This window comes from Eschrichtius robustus, chromosome 4, assembly GCF_028021215.1.
Source record: "Eschrichtius robustus isolate mEscRob2 chromosome 4, mEscRob2.pri, whole genome shotgun sequence".
In the NCBI taxonomy this organism is placed as follows: Eukaryota; Metazoa; Chordata; class Mammalia; order Artiodactyla; family Eschrichtiidae; genus Eschrichtius; species Eschrichtius robustus.
In genome coordinates, this window is record NC_090827.1 from 133,730,108 (window position 1) to 133,749,911 (window position 19,804).

Below are 19,804 nucleotides of genomic sequence, written 5' to 3' on the forward strand. Positions count from 1 at the left end.
TCCTTTGTTCTTATTTAGATTTTGCAGTGCCACTGAATGGTATTTTTACTGTAACCTATATAAAAGTTTCATTTATTCATTAATTTAGTAAATATTTATTGATCACGATGTGCCAGGCACTGATATAGCAATAGAAGAAAAACAACAGAAGAAAATCTCCACCCACCTGGCATTTATAGTATGGTGAAATAAAGTGGATATGTATATATAAATAAATGATCTGTATTTGGATATTGTAGAGCACAGAAATGAATGAGATGCTTTTATCCCTCACAGTGTAACTAGAGTTACTAAATTCAGTTACTTGAGATTCTTTTTTTGTGGTCATACTTGTAGCCCTAAGGTCAGGTTTTTTAAAAAATAAATTTTGATTTTAGAATAGTATTAGGTTTACAGAAAAGTTGTGAAGATGCAGTACAGAGAGTTTCTGTATACTCCACACCCAGCTTCTCCTATTAACATGTTACATTAGTATGGTACACCTGTCACGACTAATGAACCAATATTGATACATCATCATTAGCTGAAGTTCACACTTTATTCACATTTCCTTAATTTTTACCTCACGTCCTTTTTCTGTTCCAGGATCCCACTCAGGATACAACATTTAGTCATCATGTTTCTATAGTCTCCCTTAGATCATGACATTTCCTTAGACTTTCCTTTTTTTGATTACTTTGACAGTTTGAGGAGTACTGGTCAAGTATTTGTTAGAAGGTCTTTCAGTTTGAGTTTGCCTGATGTTTTCCTCATGATTAGACACGGGTTATGAGTGTTTGGGAGGTAGATCACAGAGGTAAAGTACTATTTTCATTGTATCGTTTCAGGGAACATGCTTATCACTAATAATATTAACCTTGGTCAGCTGGCTGAGGTAGTGTTTGTCTCCACTGTAAAGTTACTGCTGTTTTCCCCTCTCCATACTGTATTTGGAAGAAAGTCACTATACACAGTCTACATTGAAGAGATGGGAGTCGGGGCGGGGGAGGTATATGCTCCGTCTCCTGGAGGAGGAAGTATCTGCATAAACTATTTGGAATTCTTTTGTATGAGAAACAACTTCTTTTATTTAGTTAATCATGTATATCAGTATATATGCATGGATATTTATTTTGTACTTTGGGTTGTAATCCAAAACTGTATTATTTTGTTGTTCAAATTGTTTCAGCTTTGGCTATTGGGAGCTTTTTCATTTGGCTCCTGTATTCTTTGACATACCCCAGTCAATGTGGGGTTTTCTGAGCACTTCCTTATTTTATGTCCTCTAGGAGTGCTCCAGTCTCATCTTGTATATTCCCTACTCCAGCCCAGAATGAGCCATTTCTCTAAGGTGGCTTGGTTCCTTCTACTGGAAAATGGTATCAGAAACCAAGATCTGGGCGTGCTTGTTGCTACCGAGGTGTGTCTGCTTCCAGGCCCTCTTATCTGACCGAGCAAGGAATATAGGCATATACCAACCTGGATATATATATATATATATATATATATATACACATAACTATAAATATTTCTATATTTAACCATCTGTATTCAACTAAAAATGAGTACATACTGATGTTATCCAACCCTAATCCAACAGTATCACATGAACCATTTTAGCCTTCCCTGCTGGCTTGTCTGTAACTACCCACTCCAATAGTGAGAAACCTGGTTCCTATCATTTCCTAGGGTCAGTTTTTCATTATGTGTAAATATCTCACATCAGTTTACTTTCTTTTTCAAATTTCAAAGTAAATTAAATATATAGACAAAATACAAATCAAACTATTTAAAATGTTGATTATGCTTTTTCAAACTCTATTTGATTCTTTCCTATTCAGATGCCCCTACAAGGGGTCAAATTTCCAGCACCATCTTTAAAATCATTAGCATCACTGTTATCAGTATCAACAAATGGTTACTGCGCCCCTTATGTAGGACCATAAGCTAAGCTAGTTCATGTGGATAATGTTCAGGCAAGTCTTGAGGTGTGGCCTACCACTGATGCATGACAGATTTATATTACTCTCATACATATACATCTACATTCATTTTTTAGATTCCATACCTTTTAGAATTGAGAATATGGCTTATTGGAATTATCGTAACTTAAAACACTTCTCAGCATTCCAAATAAATTAGTACTTTTCAAGTTCCAGTTCTGTGGTTATTAGCATTAGTAACAGGGAAAGAAGGTTACGTGATTTGTCTCTTGCAGAGTATGCGCTCAGTAAACACTCTTTATCTCCTTCAGGACATCTAATATTTATCTCAAACTCAACATGTCCAAAACTGAATTCCTAATCTTTCTCTATAAAACCTGTTCCCACTCATAGCTTTCCCCATCTCAGCAAGTCCATCATCTAGAACATAAACTTCAGTGCCACCCTTGATTCCTCTATATCTTACACTGCACATCTGATCTGTCAGGAAACTGTGTTGACTCTACTTTCAGAATACATCCAGAAGCAGACAGCTTCTTACCATCTCTGCTGCTACCACCACCGTGGTCTGAGTCTCCCTCTCTGTCTAGGTTACTGAGCAAGCCTCTAATGGGTGTATCTGCATCTGCCTTTGGCCCAGAGTAATCTTGACAGCCAGAGTAATCCTGGAAAAATGTCAGATCATGCTCAAAAGTCTACAATGGCTTTTCAATTTCTCAGGATAGAAGCCAAAATACTTACAATAGCCTATAAATCTCCTATCTCATTACGTCTCTGACTTCATTTCCTTTCCCCTTCAAACCCTCTGCTTCATTTACACTGGCCTTCTTGCTGCCCTTCACACACTTTAGGCATGATCCTGTTGTAGGGATTTTACACTGGCTTTTCCCTCTGTCTGCTTGGGATGCTGTTCTCTGGTATCTGGAGGGTTAACTCCAGCTCCTTGAGGTTTTTGCTCAAATATCACTTTCTCAGTGGAGCCTGCTGCGGCCGTGCTAGTTAATACTGCAGCCTCATCTGTACCCACACCACTCCCCATCCCTCTTATCCTCTCAGTTTTACTTTTTCCCATAGGATGTATCGTATTTTAGCGTACAATTTATTCAATTATGCTTACTGCTTATTTTGTGTCTCCCCCAGTGAGAATTTGACCAGCACAAAGGCAGGGATCTTTGTTCAGTTTTGTTCACTGATGTATCCCAGTGCCTAGAAGAAAATAATTACGTTAAATGAATAAATGCATTATTTGAACTGTGTGCTTTCTGTATCCCAAAATTATTCTTAAATTAAAAAAAAAAGGAAAATGTAATTTGATGAAAAGGTGTCAGATGGATACATGGGCAAAGGGTGTCCACAATCTGAAATAAGTTACTAAGAGCCTTGAGTTTTATTTATTCTCCCGATTTTATTTCTTTATTTATTATTCTTTTTGGAGTATAGTTGCTTTACAATGTTGTGTTAGTTTTTGCTGTACAGCAAAGTGAATCAGCTATACGTATACATATATCCCCTCTTTTCTGGATTTCCTTCCCATTTAGGTCACCACAGAGCACTGAGTAGAGTTCCCTGTGCTATACAGTCGGTTCTCATTAGTTATCTGTTTTATACACAGTAGTGTATATATGTCAATCCTAGTCTCCTAATCTATGAGCCTTGAGTTTTAGATTCCTCATTTGTTAATGAGTATATATGATACATATGTCACAGGATTGCTGTGGTATTTATATAAAATGATATGCATGAGAGCAGTCAATAACCATGAATTAAGGGATTTCCCAGCTCCTGGGCCTATATAAAATAAGGCTTGAAGGCAAGGTACAATTTGTTATAAGCCTTTAGAAGCTACTTACCCACTTCCTCTGTGATGTCATTCCTCTGAAGATCTCCTTTTCTCTTAAGTTTGAAATGGTGAGCAGTTAAACATTGAGTATAGGAAAAAAGCTCTATGAATATGTTTATAAAGGTTAAAGAAATTACACTGCATCAGTTTTTAACAGGATTATTGACATCACAACCAATGAAGATGATTTGTAAACTTAGGATGGAGAGAACTGAAAATTGCTTAAAATGGGATGTTAGATGCATGCTTTTACTGAGACTGAATTTTGGCTCTACTACCCATTAAAAAAAATGCAGTTTGGGCTTCCCTGGTGGCTCAGTGGTGGTTGAGAATCTGCCTGCCAATGCAGGGGACACGGGTTCGAGCCCTGGTCTGGGAAGATCCCACATGCCACGGAGCAACTGGGCCCGTGAGCCACAATTACTGAGCCTGCGCGTCTGGAGCCTGTGCTCCGCAACAAGAGAGGCCGCGATGGTGAGAGGCCCGCGCACCGCGATGAAGAGTGGTCCCCACTTGCCGCAACTAGAGAAAGCCCTCGCACAGAAACGAAGACTCAACACAGTCATAAATAAATAAATAAATAAATAAATAAATAAAAGAACGTGAATTTCTTTAAAAAAAATGCAGTTTGTTTTCAAGTGCACATCAGCTGTTTAGTAAACTTACATGTCTGAATGTTCAGCACAGATGCACAATTTCCTTCTCTCCCCTCTGTGTAAAAAGGTACAAGTAACCTCTGTTTAAAAAAAAAGAAAATTGTGGTTTCCATAATGTATCAATATTATCCACTTAATCCCTGGTACTATTTCTTTTCTCTAAAATACTAGCAACTGGCTGAGAAGGCAAATATTACTGGCATGGTATGTATCCCAGTTGGCCAAGCATTATAGGGAGTGCTAACTAGCAAGGTGGGGCACCCTGTAGGCTGACTGAACACCAAAAAATGAGCATATCAACGTCCTAAGGATAACTGACTGATGTGGTTTAGGTCTGTTTCTGGGAAATTAGCCCATGAAGCTCAATGCTGACCTTTCATGCTATCTTTATGATTACATGACTTTTCCTTTCACTCCTTACTTTTCGACTCCTGACCTTAAACCTGGAATAGAGAAAGAGGAAGATTTTTATTGGTGGCACTGAAAAATGACAAGATAAAGTAAAACAAACAGGTTAACTTCAGTTAACAAAGGAAGCACAATAATTTCACCAAAGGTAGCAAGTATTGGCTACAGAGTATCTGTGTTACTCTACTGTTAAGTGTTCCACTGTTATTACGTTTGAATCTCTTTGAAAATCATGAGACAGTCCTGGGTATCGTACAGCTGGGTCCTTGTGCAATGTATGCTTCTTTGTAAGGCTACCTGTGATTTATTTGCACTTAAGTTGCTTTCTTAGTAAGTTACAAAAAAAAAAAAAAAATGAGCAAACTAGGTAAGTTTGCATTTCAATTTTTAAAAGTTCAGTTAACAGTAGTCAAAACATTAAAGCCAAGTAAATATCCAGTAAAATTCTTATCTCTAGAAGCCGACTACAGGAGCTATTAATCACTTTTAGGTCTTTCTTGTTATTGGATGTATGTCTCTTTTGGAGACCACTGAAATCTATGTTCATGGGATGTGTCAAGCCTGAGCCTGTGTGGTTCCTACACCACCTGTGTGCTCTTGCTGCCTAGCACCTGACCTGTCCATTGTGGGGCTGGAGAATGGTGCTTGGACTGCTCCTCCGAAGAAATGTGCTTGAAATTGTCCTGCTGATATGCTGTGTTCCTGTCCTGCATCTTTCTGCAGACATAGATTGTGTCAGATTTTGGCCTGTTGAGTCTCACTAGTTTGATTGTCCTGCTGAACCCAAAGCACTGTGTACTGTCATTAAATATTTAACATGAAAAGTATGACAACAACTACTAATTTTTCCTTTGTTTTTCAGAAATGTGTTACAGACGAGTGTTTCTTTTTTGAACGATTGGAATCTAATAACTACAATACTTACCGGTCAAGGAAATACTCCAGTTGGTATGTGGCACTGAAACGAACTGGGCAGTATAAACTTGGACCCAAAACAGGACCTGGGCAGAAAGCTATACTTTTTCTTCCAATGTCTGCTAAGAGCTGATCTTAATGGCAGCATCTGATCTCATTTCACATGAAAGAAGAGGTATATTTTAGAAATTTGTTGATGAAAGAAAAAGAAAAATGTACACAGCTATCTGCTCAGTTTAGGTAACTGGTCAGATAACCTTTTATCTAACAGTAAAATATTTAACCATTGCCTTAGTAAAACAACAACAACAACAAAAATTCCTGGAAAATGCATAGACTTCCAGTTTTTATATAGCATTTGCCTTTATCCAGTGAAGCTTACTTAGAGCTACAATCTTTTTCATACATTTGCTTCATCTGAAAAGAGGCTTTTAAAATGTGCATATGTACAAACAAGTTGTCTTCATGGAAATCATAGACATTAGAAAATTTAAGTCAGATATTTAGTTAACCCAAATGTCCACTACTTCTTATAATATGGCACACATTAATCTACAGGTACAATTTACTTAAACATTTTAAAACCATGTAAATATAAATTTAATCCATTCCTGTCATAGTTTTATAACTGTCTGGCAGTTCCTTGTGATAGATTTTATAGAACAAGCCTGTGTAAACTGCTGGAAGTTCTTCCACGGTCAGATCAATCTTGTCAAACCCTTCTCTGTATCCATACAGCAGCAGCCTAGCGACTCTGCTGGTGATCGGAGTTGTATTTTCAGTCTTGACTAGGTCACTGAGATCCATCCACTCACACCTTAAGCATTCACGCTGGCAAAAATTTATGGTGAATGAATATGGCTTTAAGCGGCAGATAATATACATATCTGACTTCCCAAAAGCTCCAGGATGGGTGTGCTGTTGCCGAATACTCAGGAGGGACCTGAATTCTGACTTTATACCAGTCTCTTCAAAAACTTCTCGAACTGCTGTATCTCCTACATAGAAGAAAATGTACAAATCAATAAGGATCACATTTTTAGGAATTTAATCATCAAAGATTTTCAAGAAGCATTTTCTAAACGCTCGGAAGCAAAACTTTACCCTAAGAAAATAAAGTTTTCAATGTAAACTCTTTGCCTTCTGGACATCCTGAAGTACCGAAGTATTTTCTTACCAATGTATATCTAAGAAGCTTTTGAAATATTGAATATTTCTTTGGCTGCTACTTGCAGGCTTACCCACTTATATAGATATTTTGGGAGTCACATTTTTAAAAATTCTTCCTGCTTTATTTCCCCAAAGGTGAAAACATAGGTTGCAAAGCTGCAGTTAATATTCCTATGTATTTTTTCATTATTATCCTGTTCCTGATTACCCATCAAAACTGCCTAAATTTATAAACATCAGAATTGAGAAAAAGTGATCCATTCTTCTTTATACAAGTCTGGAGAGCTACAGAATGTACTGAACTATGAAATGATTCAGCTCTCCCCTGGTGTCTCCTGGGACCGTCAAGCCTCTGAAGTCATAGAGCAGACTCCTTTATAACCATTTTGTTATGCTCTTGTAGTTATCCTGTGAGTGCAATCCCACCATGGTTAATTTTTGGCATTTTCTTTGTTTCTTGCAATTTCAAAGAACTTGGATTCATTCCTCCAACAGCAAAATGCTGCAGTCATTTCATCAGAAGTTTTCAAAAAACTTGCAATTTACAGAATTTTATAATACAACTAGGGTCTTCACATTTTATAAGGTTGATTTTTCAATAATATGCAAATTTCTGGGACAGGATTTTTATTGCCATTAACTTATTTTTGTGGCTGCTTTTTCTAAATATCCAGACGAACCTCCTACATGGGATTTCTCTAATTTTGTGATGCTCTGTCATTGTCTCCCAAAGTGTTTATGAGAAGCCCCTAAAAAAGCTGCCTTCCTTGCCTATTTGCTGGGAAGCTTCACAATTGCCACAGGTACAAATTTTTGTTCAACTACCCTTTAATGCCTCCACTTTCTTGTTTGTCAAATTGTCAATTATATTTGTCTCCTTAGTAGTCCTACTAGTGAGGAATAGGCAAGGAAGAGCAAGTCCTTGAAAGAAAAAAAAATGTCTCAATGTTTTTTCTGATAAACAGCTCTGGAAATATGCACAGGAAGAGTAAAGTGTTGTTTAATATATAAGACATTTGTCTGCCATATTTGAATTATATGTGGACTTCCCTTATAATTTAGATTTGCCATAGGTTAAACATGGTTAGAAATTATATTTTTAAACTGAAAACATAAAAGAAGAATTTATATGTTAAGAAAAGGAAAACTTGCCTTAATAAGAAAGATAATTTTTAGTAGTATACATGTTTGTTATTACATTTGTTAAAGATTGTGGCAGTAGTCTTAAATTTTACACGTCATTTGCTGATCTGACTTAAAAATTGTTTAAATGTTTATTTTTATTCTTTAAACACTTTGAAAAATGACCATGGGGATCTTGTTTAGCTTTTAGCAACGCTAATCAAGAGTTTGGCATTTAGTTCATGAGTCTGGCCTGTTGGTGTGTTATGGAAGCACAGAACGGGGCTGGTGAGCGAAATCTGCCCTGCTCAGCAGTCACCACAGCAGTTGATTCAAAATTGCTGCTGCCTGGGTAGTTTGATCTGTTTAATTTGAATCCATGATATTGACTAGACTAAAAACTGAATGGGCAAAATAAGCGCTTTTGTATCTAGAAGAACCCCTTCCGTCTTAAGATTGAAATCTCTTCTCCAAAGATTTTACCATGAATTTAAAGATTTTTTTAATCTAGATAAAGTGCTTTATTCTCGTGTACCTTTATTATTTTAATGTACTGTAAGCTAAATTGAAATAACTGTTTTATAGGTTTGAAGAACATAGGAAAAACCAAGAGGGTTTTGTTTTTATTTTTGCTGGTTGAAAGATATGTTTAAAAACGTCATAGTGTTTTGTTTAAAGGACAGTAATGAAATGGAACTTATATTTGTTATTTCTATTTTCTAATATTTAATAGGATTAGATTGAAATAAAATAAAAGGAAAAACTGTGTAGAATATGGGTTTTCCTGGTGTTTCCCTCTGACTCTGGTACACTGATGAGCTCTGATCAGACCCCCCTGCTTTAAAGACCTTTGGCTATGCAGGGATGCTCTTCCTGTCAGTGGTAAATGAGATTTTTTTTCAGGAAGGCAGCTTCTCCATTTTTAACCTTGTACATGTATTGTACTCTTAGGGTATTATATGAAAACCTAAGGATTGCATTCTATTTTGTATATGGCCCCTTAATTTTTTTTTTTTTTTTTAAGCACTACGGACAATAGTGCTTCATTTACCTAGTAGTATCAAAGAATGAAGGATTCCAAACAAATGTGCTTCTCAGTTAACTACTGTTTACTGCTTAAGAGCCAATATGAATGTTTGCACATTTGTGATGGCAGTATACCTAAAGTATATTACATACTTTCCTAAAAACAGAGCTTAAAGAAAATAATTTAAATAATTCCTGGATGATTTGGCTTCATCATTAAGAATAATCTATTATAGTACTGTTACAAAATAGAAATGCCCTCTATACATAGTCTTCCAGATCTCTACTGTCAGTTATCATTTCTAGCTGCTTTCAGGGTTTTATCAGTTCTGAGGCAAAGCTTCAATTTATACTACTCCTAGATAGTGTGGTGAATGCCAATTGCTGCTTTTTTCTTAATTCCACATGGTGAGGTGTATATACGATCTCTGAATAGGTGGGTTGTTGTGACAACCACAAACACACAAAAAAAGTAGTGAATTCCTAATAATATGGATTTGAAGTGTTCTGGAGTACACTCAAACCTACAATTATACACATTTGGCTTGGAAATGTGTTTCTTCATTTACATTTAAATATATCTGAAACTCAGACTATCCATAAAAACTCAAATGAGAAAAGTCAATTCATTTGAGAAGGCAAGACTCAGAAGAGGAAGCTACACAAACCTTCTCCTGTAGATGGCTGTTTGCCCAGTATCGACTGGATAAGGATGTAAAACATAAACTTAACTAGTTCACATGATCTCATATCACATAAGGATACTGTGAGATAATCAGGAGTTCTAGAATAAATGTCCTTCTCTTTCAACACTTGCACCACTACAAAATCCTTTTTATTTCAACAGAAGGCCTAGCAAACTCTAAGCAAAAGGTCAGTAAGTACCTAAAAAACAAAATTTGCTATGGATATATCTGAATGTAGTGAATTTACTTACAGGATATTAGGAGTTGATTCTATACTATGTATAGGGCATTTTTAATTTGTGGAACATTAACAAAAATCGTTTCAAGTATATATATATATATTTAAAATACTTAAAAATAATTTAGGACATTGCCTTCATATAAATGATGGCTAAAGAGACTAGGGGACATACATATTGAGGAAAAAGTCATAGACAAATAGTACTGATATGAAATGAGTTGATTTATTATGCTAGGGACTGCACTTGACCCAATGGTTTTAAGGAATAGGTAGGAAAACTCAGTTTCTATTCTTTCCTTCCTGTAAAAAATCCTGACATAATGAGCTCAGTAGATTGTTTTAGGAAGTTATCTCTCATTTCAGACTTTCTCATATGAGACATTTTACTATGTTTTGGCTTTCTGACTATCCAAAATAAACAGTAGATAAAATTTTCATAAACAGAAGAATTATGTCACCACTGTTCTATAATTGACTTTATAAATAATTCTTATTTCACAATTCATTTAAAAGTTACTCTTCATCCTTGTGTGATAGAATAATGCTCAAGAATTTGTTTTATCATAGTTTAATTCCAACAATTTTAGTTATATTCAAAATAACCCTTAATGCTAAACTCGACTGATGTACATCCAAAGCTTCTCATTTTCAAGCAAGTTAATCCAGAAGCAGTCCTAAGCAGAAAAATAGGTGTTATGCTCCTAATGGTATTATTTATAACAATGAAATAAGTTGTAATATTAGAAGTTTTGCTGCTAATTTTATATCATCCCTGAAGTAACTTCACTGAAATTTTCTGACTTAGTCTAAACCAATTAGAAAAGTTAAAGTCTTATTCTCAGCTCTAGAGCAAGAAAGTAAACATATGAATTTCCTCAACATTTTCAAGTCAATTAAAGATATGTAAAATACACACCAATATCTTCTCCAGGCTCTGACAGGCCTCCTGGAAACTTCCACATATTTTTCAACTGCAGTATAAAATCAGAAAATAAAGTTAACATACCTTTTATTCACTAACATACACAAACACACAGAGATGCCACAAAATTTACTCATAATTGGTCAAAGTGGTTGAGAATTTATTTTTTGGTAATTACATGCAAATTTTTTTCAGCTTCCTTCCTCACGCCTCCCTTCTTTTTAGGGGAAACTGGTGACTTGTGAAACCTTTTCCCACCTTTTTCTTCAGGAACTAGAAGTGGTTTTGTTTGGTGAATGTGATAAATTCTGTATGAGTGAAACAGTGGGGGGGAAACATCTACTGAATTTGTGTAGTTATAAAAAGTTTGCTGCTAGTTTATTAAAAAATAGAGGAATCTTACTGATGCTGCTATAAATAAGTAGAAAATACAGTATAAATTTAATCACTAAAGTATGCTTTTAATTTTCACATTTACTTTCTGTATTGTGTGTCTAATCAGATATGTTAATCTTAAGATTTCCCTTATTCTCTGTGTTAATGATTTTATGTAAAAATGTAACTGCTTTTCATGGGAAGTGTGAATAAAATTGATTAGTTTACGTTTGTGGCTTTTTGTATATCATTCCTTTTTTTGGTGGGGAGGAGCAGGTGGGAAGATCTGATCTAGGAATGGGGATACATATGGAAAATTGATTTTAAATAATTCTGAAGTGACATGGGACAATATTCTTATGGCTGACACGATTACTTTTTCCTGTTCGGATTCTGTTGTATCAATCCATCACCATGATAAGCTGCATGACTGCAGCTTGGAGCCAGTACGCCTCATACTCTTCATTCATAAAACAAGTTTATGGACCTTTACTGGTGTGCTTTGTGACCCACTCATTTCCTGCACAAGAGCTTCTTAAAGAATGTGTCATTTCCCAACTATGCTAGGTTGGAGCCCAGTGGCATGGTTCCCAGAGTTTCCACAGACTTGATTTTGTGGGTACAGAATTGAGGCTTTCCACCCTTCTGTGTCTGGCTCAGACTTGAGATTAATTTATAAAGCATATTATGTTTTACTTTTTTAATGTAGAAATATATCTCTAAGAATATCTCAACATTAATGCATTGTCTTTGGGGTTCCATTTTGAAATTGTTCCAGAAGCTATGTTTCTACAAAAACTATGCGGTCTTTTGTCTGCTAGTATATTAAACTTCACCACCACCAATTGTTTCTAACAAAAGAAATGTTATAATAGGGCAAACAAATAATTCTCCAAAACAAAATCAACTTTTAAAAATCTTTACCTAGACCTGATTATAAATAATTGGAAACTGTTGATTAAATTTGGAGATATGAACTTATTAGCAGGGGAAAATGCTAGCTATAAGGATTGAAAACAGCTCACACACATTTGATTTTGATTATTTCATAAACCTTAGGTACGGAAAGATTATTTTTATGCTGGTGATTAGTCTGCGATATTTTCTGGCATCAATTAGGTTTAAAGAGCTTATTTTAAAACAGCTTCCTCCTCCCCAAAAGCCTGAGCTTACAGTTAGTTCTAAGTGGTAGGTTGAGAGGCCTAAGTTTGAAAAAACTGGTTAATATTGTAGATATGATAGATCAGTGGAGGGACAAGTAGGTCTTCTCACTTATTTTTTTACACTAAAAAATACTCTCACTAGCTGGGTTTAGCAATATAATAAGTAATAATAATAAATATTACTAGGTAATGTATATTGAATGTCCACTATGTTCCAGACACTATGCTAAATGCTTTAATAATTATACACATTTAAACTTTATAGTAACCCCACGAGAAACTATTATTGTTCCCATTTTAATTTTTTTCCATTTCTTTCTTCATTGAAGTATAGTTGATTTACAATATTGTGTTACACCAAAGTGTACAAGTGTACAGCAAAGTGATTCAGTTATACATATTTTTTTCAGATTATTCTCCACTATAGGTTATTATAAGATATTGAATACAGTTCCCTGTGCTATATAGTGAATCCTTACCGCTTATTGTTCCCATTTTAGAAGTGATGAAACTGAGGACAAATAGGTTAAATAACTTACCTGGAGTGACACAGTGTGTAGCAAAACTCACAGTTAAAATCCAGGCGATCTGATTCTAATCATCTTTTAAGAAATTTAAAAAGTTGGTTTGCTATTTTCACACTAATCCTTTACCACTATTCGCTGCTTTTTCATATATCTTTTGATCTTCAGATCTCATTGGAACATTCTATATAAACCCAACCAGAATCTCTATCTTAGTCTTACATTCCTCCAGGGTTTGTGAATTTGAACTAAAACCTAGTTTGGTATCAAACGTCTTTGTATCTACCTCTTGCCTGTGAGTTCCCTATCAAGAATCGTTTGATTGGCATGAGATTTATTACTCTGCTAGTGATTTACTATGACTCTAACACTTCCAGTATATTGTTTCATAGGGGAAAAATTACTGAGGAAGGGGTAAGGTTGGGTTTTGAATATGAACAGAAACCCATAGTTTCTGTTTTCATCTTTATTCTCCCTTCCAATAAAAGACAAAACATCTCTATGCTTCAAGTGTAAAATTCCAAGATCCTTTTCTCCCTAATCTTAAAAAAGGAATTTTCCACTCTCTTCTAAAAGAAATATTCTACTCAGACATTCTCGTGCCTCTTTGCTTGTTGGGTCCTACCCAACATTCACATGTATGACCCCTCCCTGCTTTGAGTTAGTGAGGTCATCTAGTTCCTGAAGCATATCTGATCTGATTTTTACATACTACAAAGGGCAGTTTTCCTTTTAAGTTATAAAAATGTGTGATTTTAAAGCATATTTAGAGTAATTCCAGCATATTTTAGAATGGTGAATGTGATGATAAATTTTTCCTATACGTTTGCCAATTATAAATCTGGTGTGTGTGTGTGTGTGTGTGTGTGCGCGCGTGTGCGTGTGTGTTTGTGTTTGTAGGTGCGAGTGTAAAATAGAAGCGAGTGTAAATGATGTACAGTGGTCCCATCAATCACTGGAACCTCTCTCCTTCCTCGGTGTTAGGAACTGCTAGCCCCAGTAGTAGGCATTTTGGATATCAATAAAGGGTATTATTTTTTTAATGCATTCTTCATACTAACAGAGTGTAAGATATTTTCTGTTAAGGCAATTTCAGTTTAGTACCACAGTTTCTTATAAAACCTATCCTGAAGATAAACTCAAGTTTATTTTAGCGTTTCTAGAATGGGTAGATAGGAATGACTCATTTTCTGATCCTTTTTCTCACTATTTTTCCAACCCCACAGACATCTTCTGTTTTCCTAAGCAGATGATTAGCTTCAGGATCTTCCCTGGGTGTGGCTGCTGAAATCCTAACTAGGAATTTGTGTAAACAGAACCCCCCAAAGACTATTAATTTCTTTCAAACAGAAACTGTCTAATCTCAAGAACCTAGAACAAGGGTACAGACTTGCTAGCCTCTTCCTTTTGGTTCTTATATTATTTGACTTTATCATTCTTCCCTAACTCAAACTTGGTCAGATGCCTGAGATCTCATTATCTTTTCTTTTCACTATTCTGGTCTTTAATGCTGCTACTCTCACTCTTCAGAATTCAAAGCCACTGTGTTTAGATAAATCTAATTAACTACAATATTATCACTGTTATGAGACAGATGCTACCACAGAGATGTCTTAATAAGTTTGTTCATTCACTCAATAAAAATTTACTGAGTGCTAGGTTTAGGGCATACAGAAAATTAATGCACAATATAGCAAGGCTAGTCATTCTCTTTCTCCTTATACTACTGTATTTTTCTTAATAACATTCACTATCACGTTATATATTATTTATTCATTCACTTATTATTTGTATCTTACCTATTTGAATATAAGCTCCAAATGTAGAAACTTTGCTTTGTTCACTAATGTTTACTTAGAGCTTAAAACAGAGCCTACAACATAGTTATGTACAGGAACTCAGTAATGTTTGGCAAATGAATGAATAGGTCCCTACCATTAACTCAGCTCTTTAGCACCTGGTTTACAAGGTCAAGCCACTGTTAGGTCTTTTGTTCCTCAGAATCATTGGGCAGGGACAAAGGAAGGGACTGTATGGGTAGGAAAGGAGAAAGGACATGTTTTAAGTATTTCAGCTTTGAGTTTGAGTGTGCATTTGCTCATGCAAAGAAAGGAGAAAAAATGGCTCAGATGTCTGAAAATAATGCTAATTAGTTATTTACAGCTAATAGCTATCATTTATGCTTAAATTCCACTTAACACCAAAATAATTACAGAAATTAAATATGATTTAGTCTCACTTTATACTTTTTATTACAACATTGAACTACACATTAATACTCAGTTTTTATATTTTATTGCTCTGTTAGATCTCTGTTTATAACTTAAATCAAAACCCTAGGTAAGAGTATCACTTCTATTTAATTCACAAAGAAACCAAAGTCTTATACAATTTGAATTTGTTTCTAACTTCTGCCAATCCCAACTGCCTAGAAGCATGGTGGGGATCATGATTAGATTCTGAGCAGCAGTACTTTCTCATTCTTAAAGAACCAATCACTGGCAAGACTGAAAACCAGCAAATGAAGAATCTGGATGCCCAGTGTTCTAGTTTGGAGGTCCTCAAACTTGACTGTGCACCTAAAACAGCTGTTAACAGGGCTTGTTAGCACACAAATTGTTGAGCGGCATCCCCAGAGTTTGATTCATCAGGCCTGGGGGTGGGGCAGGGGTGTGAGAATGTGTGGTTTCTAAGAAGTTGACACTATTATTGTCCCTCAGCTTCCAATTCAGCCTCCGTGCTCTGCCTAGTGATGCTGGAGCTGGGACTCTGCTGAGCAGTTTTGGTCTTGCCAACTGACTCCCTGCTAGGGCTCCACCAACAGGCTGCAAGGCTGGAGGAGGAAGAAGGGAGCAGCTCCTCCTGTCTGCTTCCTGTGGGCTTCCCATGTGCTGCGGTTCCTGTATTGCCTCAGCATGCTGCTTCATTCTGGCAGCAGCAGCTCCTTCCCATAGCAACAGCCAAATCCACTTTGCAGTTTCCCAGCATTTCCAACATAAGCTTCATTGTGTCCCCTCCCCAGAGACACCAGCCAGCTGATGCTGGGTCCCAGGCCCTCTGAGTTCAGAGACATCCGTAGCTGAACAGCTTTTCTTATTAGAGATTTGATTAGCTATGTGTAGTCCCAAATGAACGGATGCACAACCTACCAGAATGGTATAAAGATTACCTTAAACTGAAGACATTTGAGATACAGCAAGATGCAGAGAGAAGCCTTTTCTGAGATTCCCTTTATCTGATTAAAGGTAAAGCTTTCTGAGAACAAAGCTGCCATACATCCTTTCTGGGGAGCTTCCAGCCAGGAAGGAAACTAACGTTCAGCACCTGGTGAGAAACTGCATACACAAACTCTATTGGAAGCTGCCATAACTTCTAAAATTACTCTTTATATCCTTCACTTAATCATGTCCCCTTTCTCCATAATAATTTTTCTTCACACACTTTTGTTCTAACCTCTTTTTTTTTTCTCTTTAGGCCAAATATGTACTGCTTAAGTATCATTGTTGGCAACTGAACTGAATGGAATTGTCAACCTAAGCAATAGACAGTGGCATCTGTACTATGTATTAAAAAAAAAGCGAAAAACTACCTCCCTAAAAAACAAAAAGTCTTTTGTACCCTATGCAATGTATGATAGGCATTGCCATAAAACTACTGACTCCCTCAAATCCAAGTTTTAATTCCATTTGTGTTTTCATCTGCTTTAGTTTAGTGAAAAGATTCCTCTCTAGACTTAAATTCTGACTCTGCCAATTACCAGTTGTGTAATGTTGAAAAAGTTACTGCAACCTCTCTGAAGTTTTTTTGAAAAATGGAGATAATAACGAATACCATTATTAAATGAGAAAATTTTTGCAGAAGTATTTTGTCATCACAATTATCATCATTATTTATCTGATTTTATTTCTATTAAATAGCGAAACGATGGAATTAAAATAATTTTGTTTAGCCTGAAAACCTCATCAATTAGGATCACGAAGGTGTACTATAATAGAAGAACAAATGACTTGGAGAATGGTCGTTAGCAAATGTTTGGTTAAGAATTTTTAGTAGGCTGGAAGCCATAGCAGAGCCGGTGCTACACTTTACTTGGGTTTTTAATCCTCTTCAGATATGGCTGTTGGTTCCAAGAGACATCAAATAAACCATTTAGGAACCTATCTAGGGTTAATTACTCAAAAGTCCCCCCAGCTTAAGGGTATGACCTTCAATTGACCCTAAAGGCAACTGACCTCCAAAGGAAACTTGAGGTGGAGGATGGAAAACTCTCCACTCACATCTTTATAAGCCAATGTTACAGGACGAAGAATGGCTAAAACAATGCCACTGTGGATACGTCTCTTGGAGTTTTTGTTTAGTCATTAAGTCTTGGGTCTCCCTTTGTTTCCTGACTACCCTGGAAAATACTAACAAACATTCCAGAAAACACTAGCAATTATTTCTTTGAAACTAAGATGAGCAAAACTAGAGAGGCACTGAATGCAATCATGATTAACTGAGAATCATAAAAGTTTTTAGTCATTTACAGTGGAGTTTAGGCAAATTTAGTATACATAGTTTTGACTATTGCCCTGTTTTAAAAATAAAGCTCAGTTCAATTCTTTCCTTTTCAATTGCTGCAATACAGATTGCTCTGGAAGTCTGATTTCTGCAAACTAAACCTGTTAAATCATTTGTCTTGGAAGGTTTTATAAGGAAAAAAAAAAACCATCCCGAAAACATCACGCTGTCTAGGTTTGGAGTAAGACAGGTTAGCCGTAACTGCCAGGGAAGCTCCTTCTTTTCTTTTTTTCAGACTGCAAGCCAATTTTTAATATTATTAGTTAGACCTAGGTTTGTTCTCTATGAATTTCCATGTTTTAATAAATGAGTAATTACATAAATAGATTCTTACTTGGTTGATCCACCAGCCCTGAAAAACTGCTCAGAATGGGGCAATCATGTTACTCTGGCTGTCTTTCAGTCTCTGTCAAAGTCCTTAATGAAATTTTATTTGATAAAGTCACTTATGACACAGTGTGCTATTTTAAAATCTTAAAAGTTTACCCTTTTCTTTCCAAAATACCAAAGTGGTTTAAACCAGGTTATATCTGGTATCTTATCTTACATGTGCATAACTATATAGGGAGAATTATAGTATTGGGATATTTCATTTGTGATCATCGAATCTAACTCCTTGATTTCATAAATGGGGCAACTTAGGGTCCCAGGGGCTCACAGATTTGCCCAGAGTTGTATAGCTAGCTAATGGCAGGGCCAAATCTTAGAACCCAGGTCTCCTGATCCAGTTTTGTTTGTACAACTTCTTATGTCACCTGAGCATAGAAAAAATTAAATTTTGGTGATACTGCTGCTTCTTTAAATGCAAGGAAAAGACAGTTAAAGGGATACACTTAAAAGATAGTAAAACCTTTTATAATATCTCTTTAGAAGTAACTTTTATATACCAAGGTATAGATTATTTTTCAAATTTGGCAAAAGAAATTAACCAATTTATGTTACTTGTATATACTTGTATGCCATATATATATGGTATCTGCCAATAATGTTTGGGCATACCATCTCTCTGCCACACTGCAGAGAGTTATAATATCCACTTTCAGTCTAACCCAATTTAATTGAACAAAATCCTAAACAAGTTTTCCCAGACCTTGGGTACTAAATATTAATTATATATTAATACAACCTCCTTTGGCCTAAGGGTAGTTAAGATCTGAATGATAAAATAGTAAAATAATGACTACGGGAACTTTTCTTTTGTAGGTTAGAGTAGGATAAGTTAAGGACCATCTGGTGTCCCTCATAATTTCACGGCGTGTAGGGAAACAGCTGTACGTCTTTGAAATCCTTACTTGATGCTTGGAATTGAATGTGGAGAGAATCAGGACTTATCACTCTCACATGAAATGAGTTTATTTAGGTTTTGGCTAATTTTTTTTAACATTACAGACTCTGAAATTAGATTGGCTAGATTGGTTTTGCTACTACATTATCTGCATAATTTTGGGTAAATAGCCTCTCTGCATGCCTTTCACCCTATCTCCAATTTCTGGATCTAGCAATTTACCCTATGGTAGAAGGGTGAATAACATAGTATAGTGATAAATAAACAGAGTATAGTTGTCCATATATCATCTTCATCACTGTCACCTCAATCAAAATCTTTCAGTAAACAAAATCTGAATTGTTTCTATGTCAAATCTAAACTCCTCTTCCTGGCTCTCAGGCCCCCTCATAACTAGGCCCTATTTTTACCATTCAGTCTTGCTTCCTACTTACTCTCCACTCATTACCATCAAATATACATATATATATGTACTCCAATTCAAATATAAAACTTACTGAAGGCTAGGCACAATACTACTTTAGGTACCCAATAAAAATCTGTTGAAGATAAAGCTTAGTTTGAGTCAGAGATCCTGCCTTAACTAAAACTTTAAAGTTACTTAATACCATGAGAGTGCTTTCATATAGCATTTCTGAGAAATGATTGATACTGCTTTCAGCTATAATTATGCATATTAGTTTAAAATTTAAAAACATATATGAGAAAAATGTATGACTCTATCCACCAATATTTACTGAAGTCTCAGAAAGTATCAAAGCAATTATTCTCGTCACTTATACTCCTGAGCATGAAAGCATTTGACCTCTAAGCATGGTACTTCTCTTAAAAACGTCTGTTACTTCTAGTTGCCTATAGTTCTTATTTGGGTGTATGAGGCTCTTTAATTCTGTTCCCAATCTAGCTCTCAAACCAAATATTTTACCACTCCCATCTGTAAAGGAGAGACGGTCCATACAGGCAGACGCTTGGCTCGGGGAGCCCCCGTG

General features: G+C 35.8%; 2 protein-coding genes across 7 annotated transcripts in view; one reads left to right on the plus strand and one right to left on the minus strand.

The window, feature by feature from the left end:
• The window catches only part of LOC137764336 (fibroblast growth factor 2), a 55,119-nt gene extending 49,192 nt beyond the window's left edge, over positions 1-5,927 (plus strand). The window contains exon 3 of the mRNA XM_068543403.1: positions 5,689-5,927. Coding sequence (XP_068399504.1) covers positions 5,689-5,874 — 186 coding nt within the window. The 3' untranslated portion in view covers positions 5,875-5,927. The remainder of the gene's footprint in view (positions 1-5,688) is intronic.
• A 387-nt stretch (positions 5,928-6,314) lies between these two features.
• Positions 6,315-19,804, minus strand: part of NUDT6 (nudix hydrolase 6) — a 34,499-nt gene continuing 21,009 nt past the window's right edge. For 5 of the 6 annotated variants that reach the window (XM_068543396.1, XM_068543398.1, XM_068543399.1 and 2 more), the window contains 2 exons: positions 10,903-10,957; positions 6,315-6,739 (listed from right to left, as the gene is read on the minus strand). In XM_068543396.1, coding sequence (XP_068399497.1) covers positions 6,342-6,739; positions 10,903-10,957 — 453 coding nt within the window. In that variant the 3' untranslated portion in view covers positions 6,315-6,341. Of the gene's footprint in view, positions 6,740-10,902; positions 10,958-16,139; positions 16,229-19,804 lie in introns of those variants that run through there. The other variant, XM_068543402.1, reaches the window with a different exon arrangement.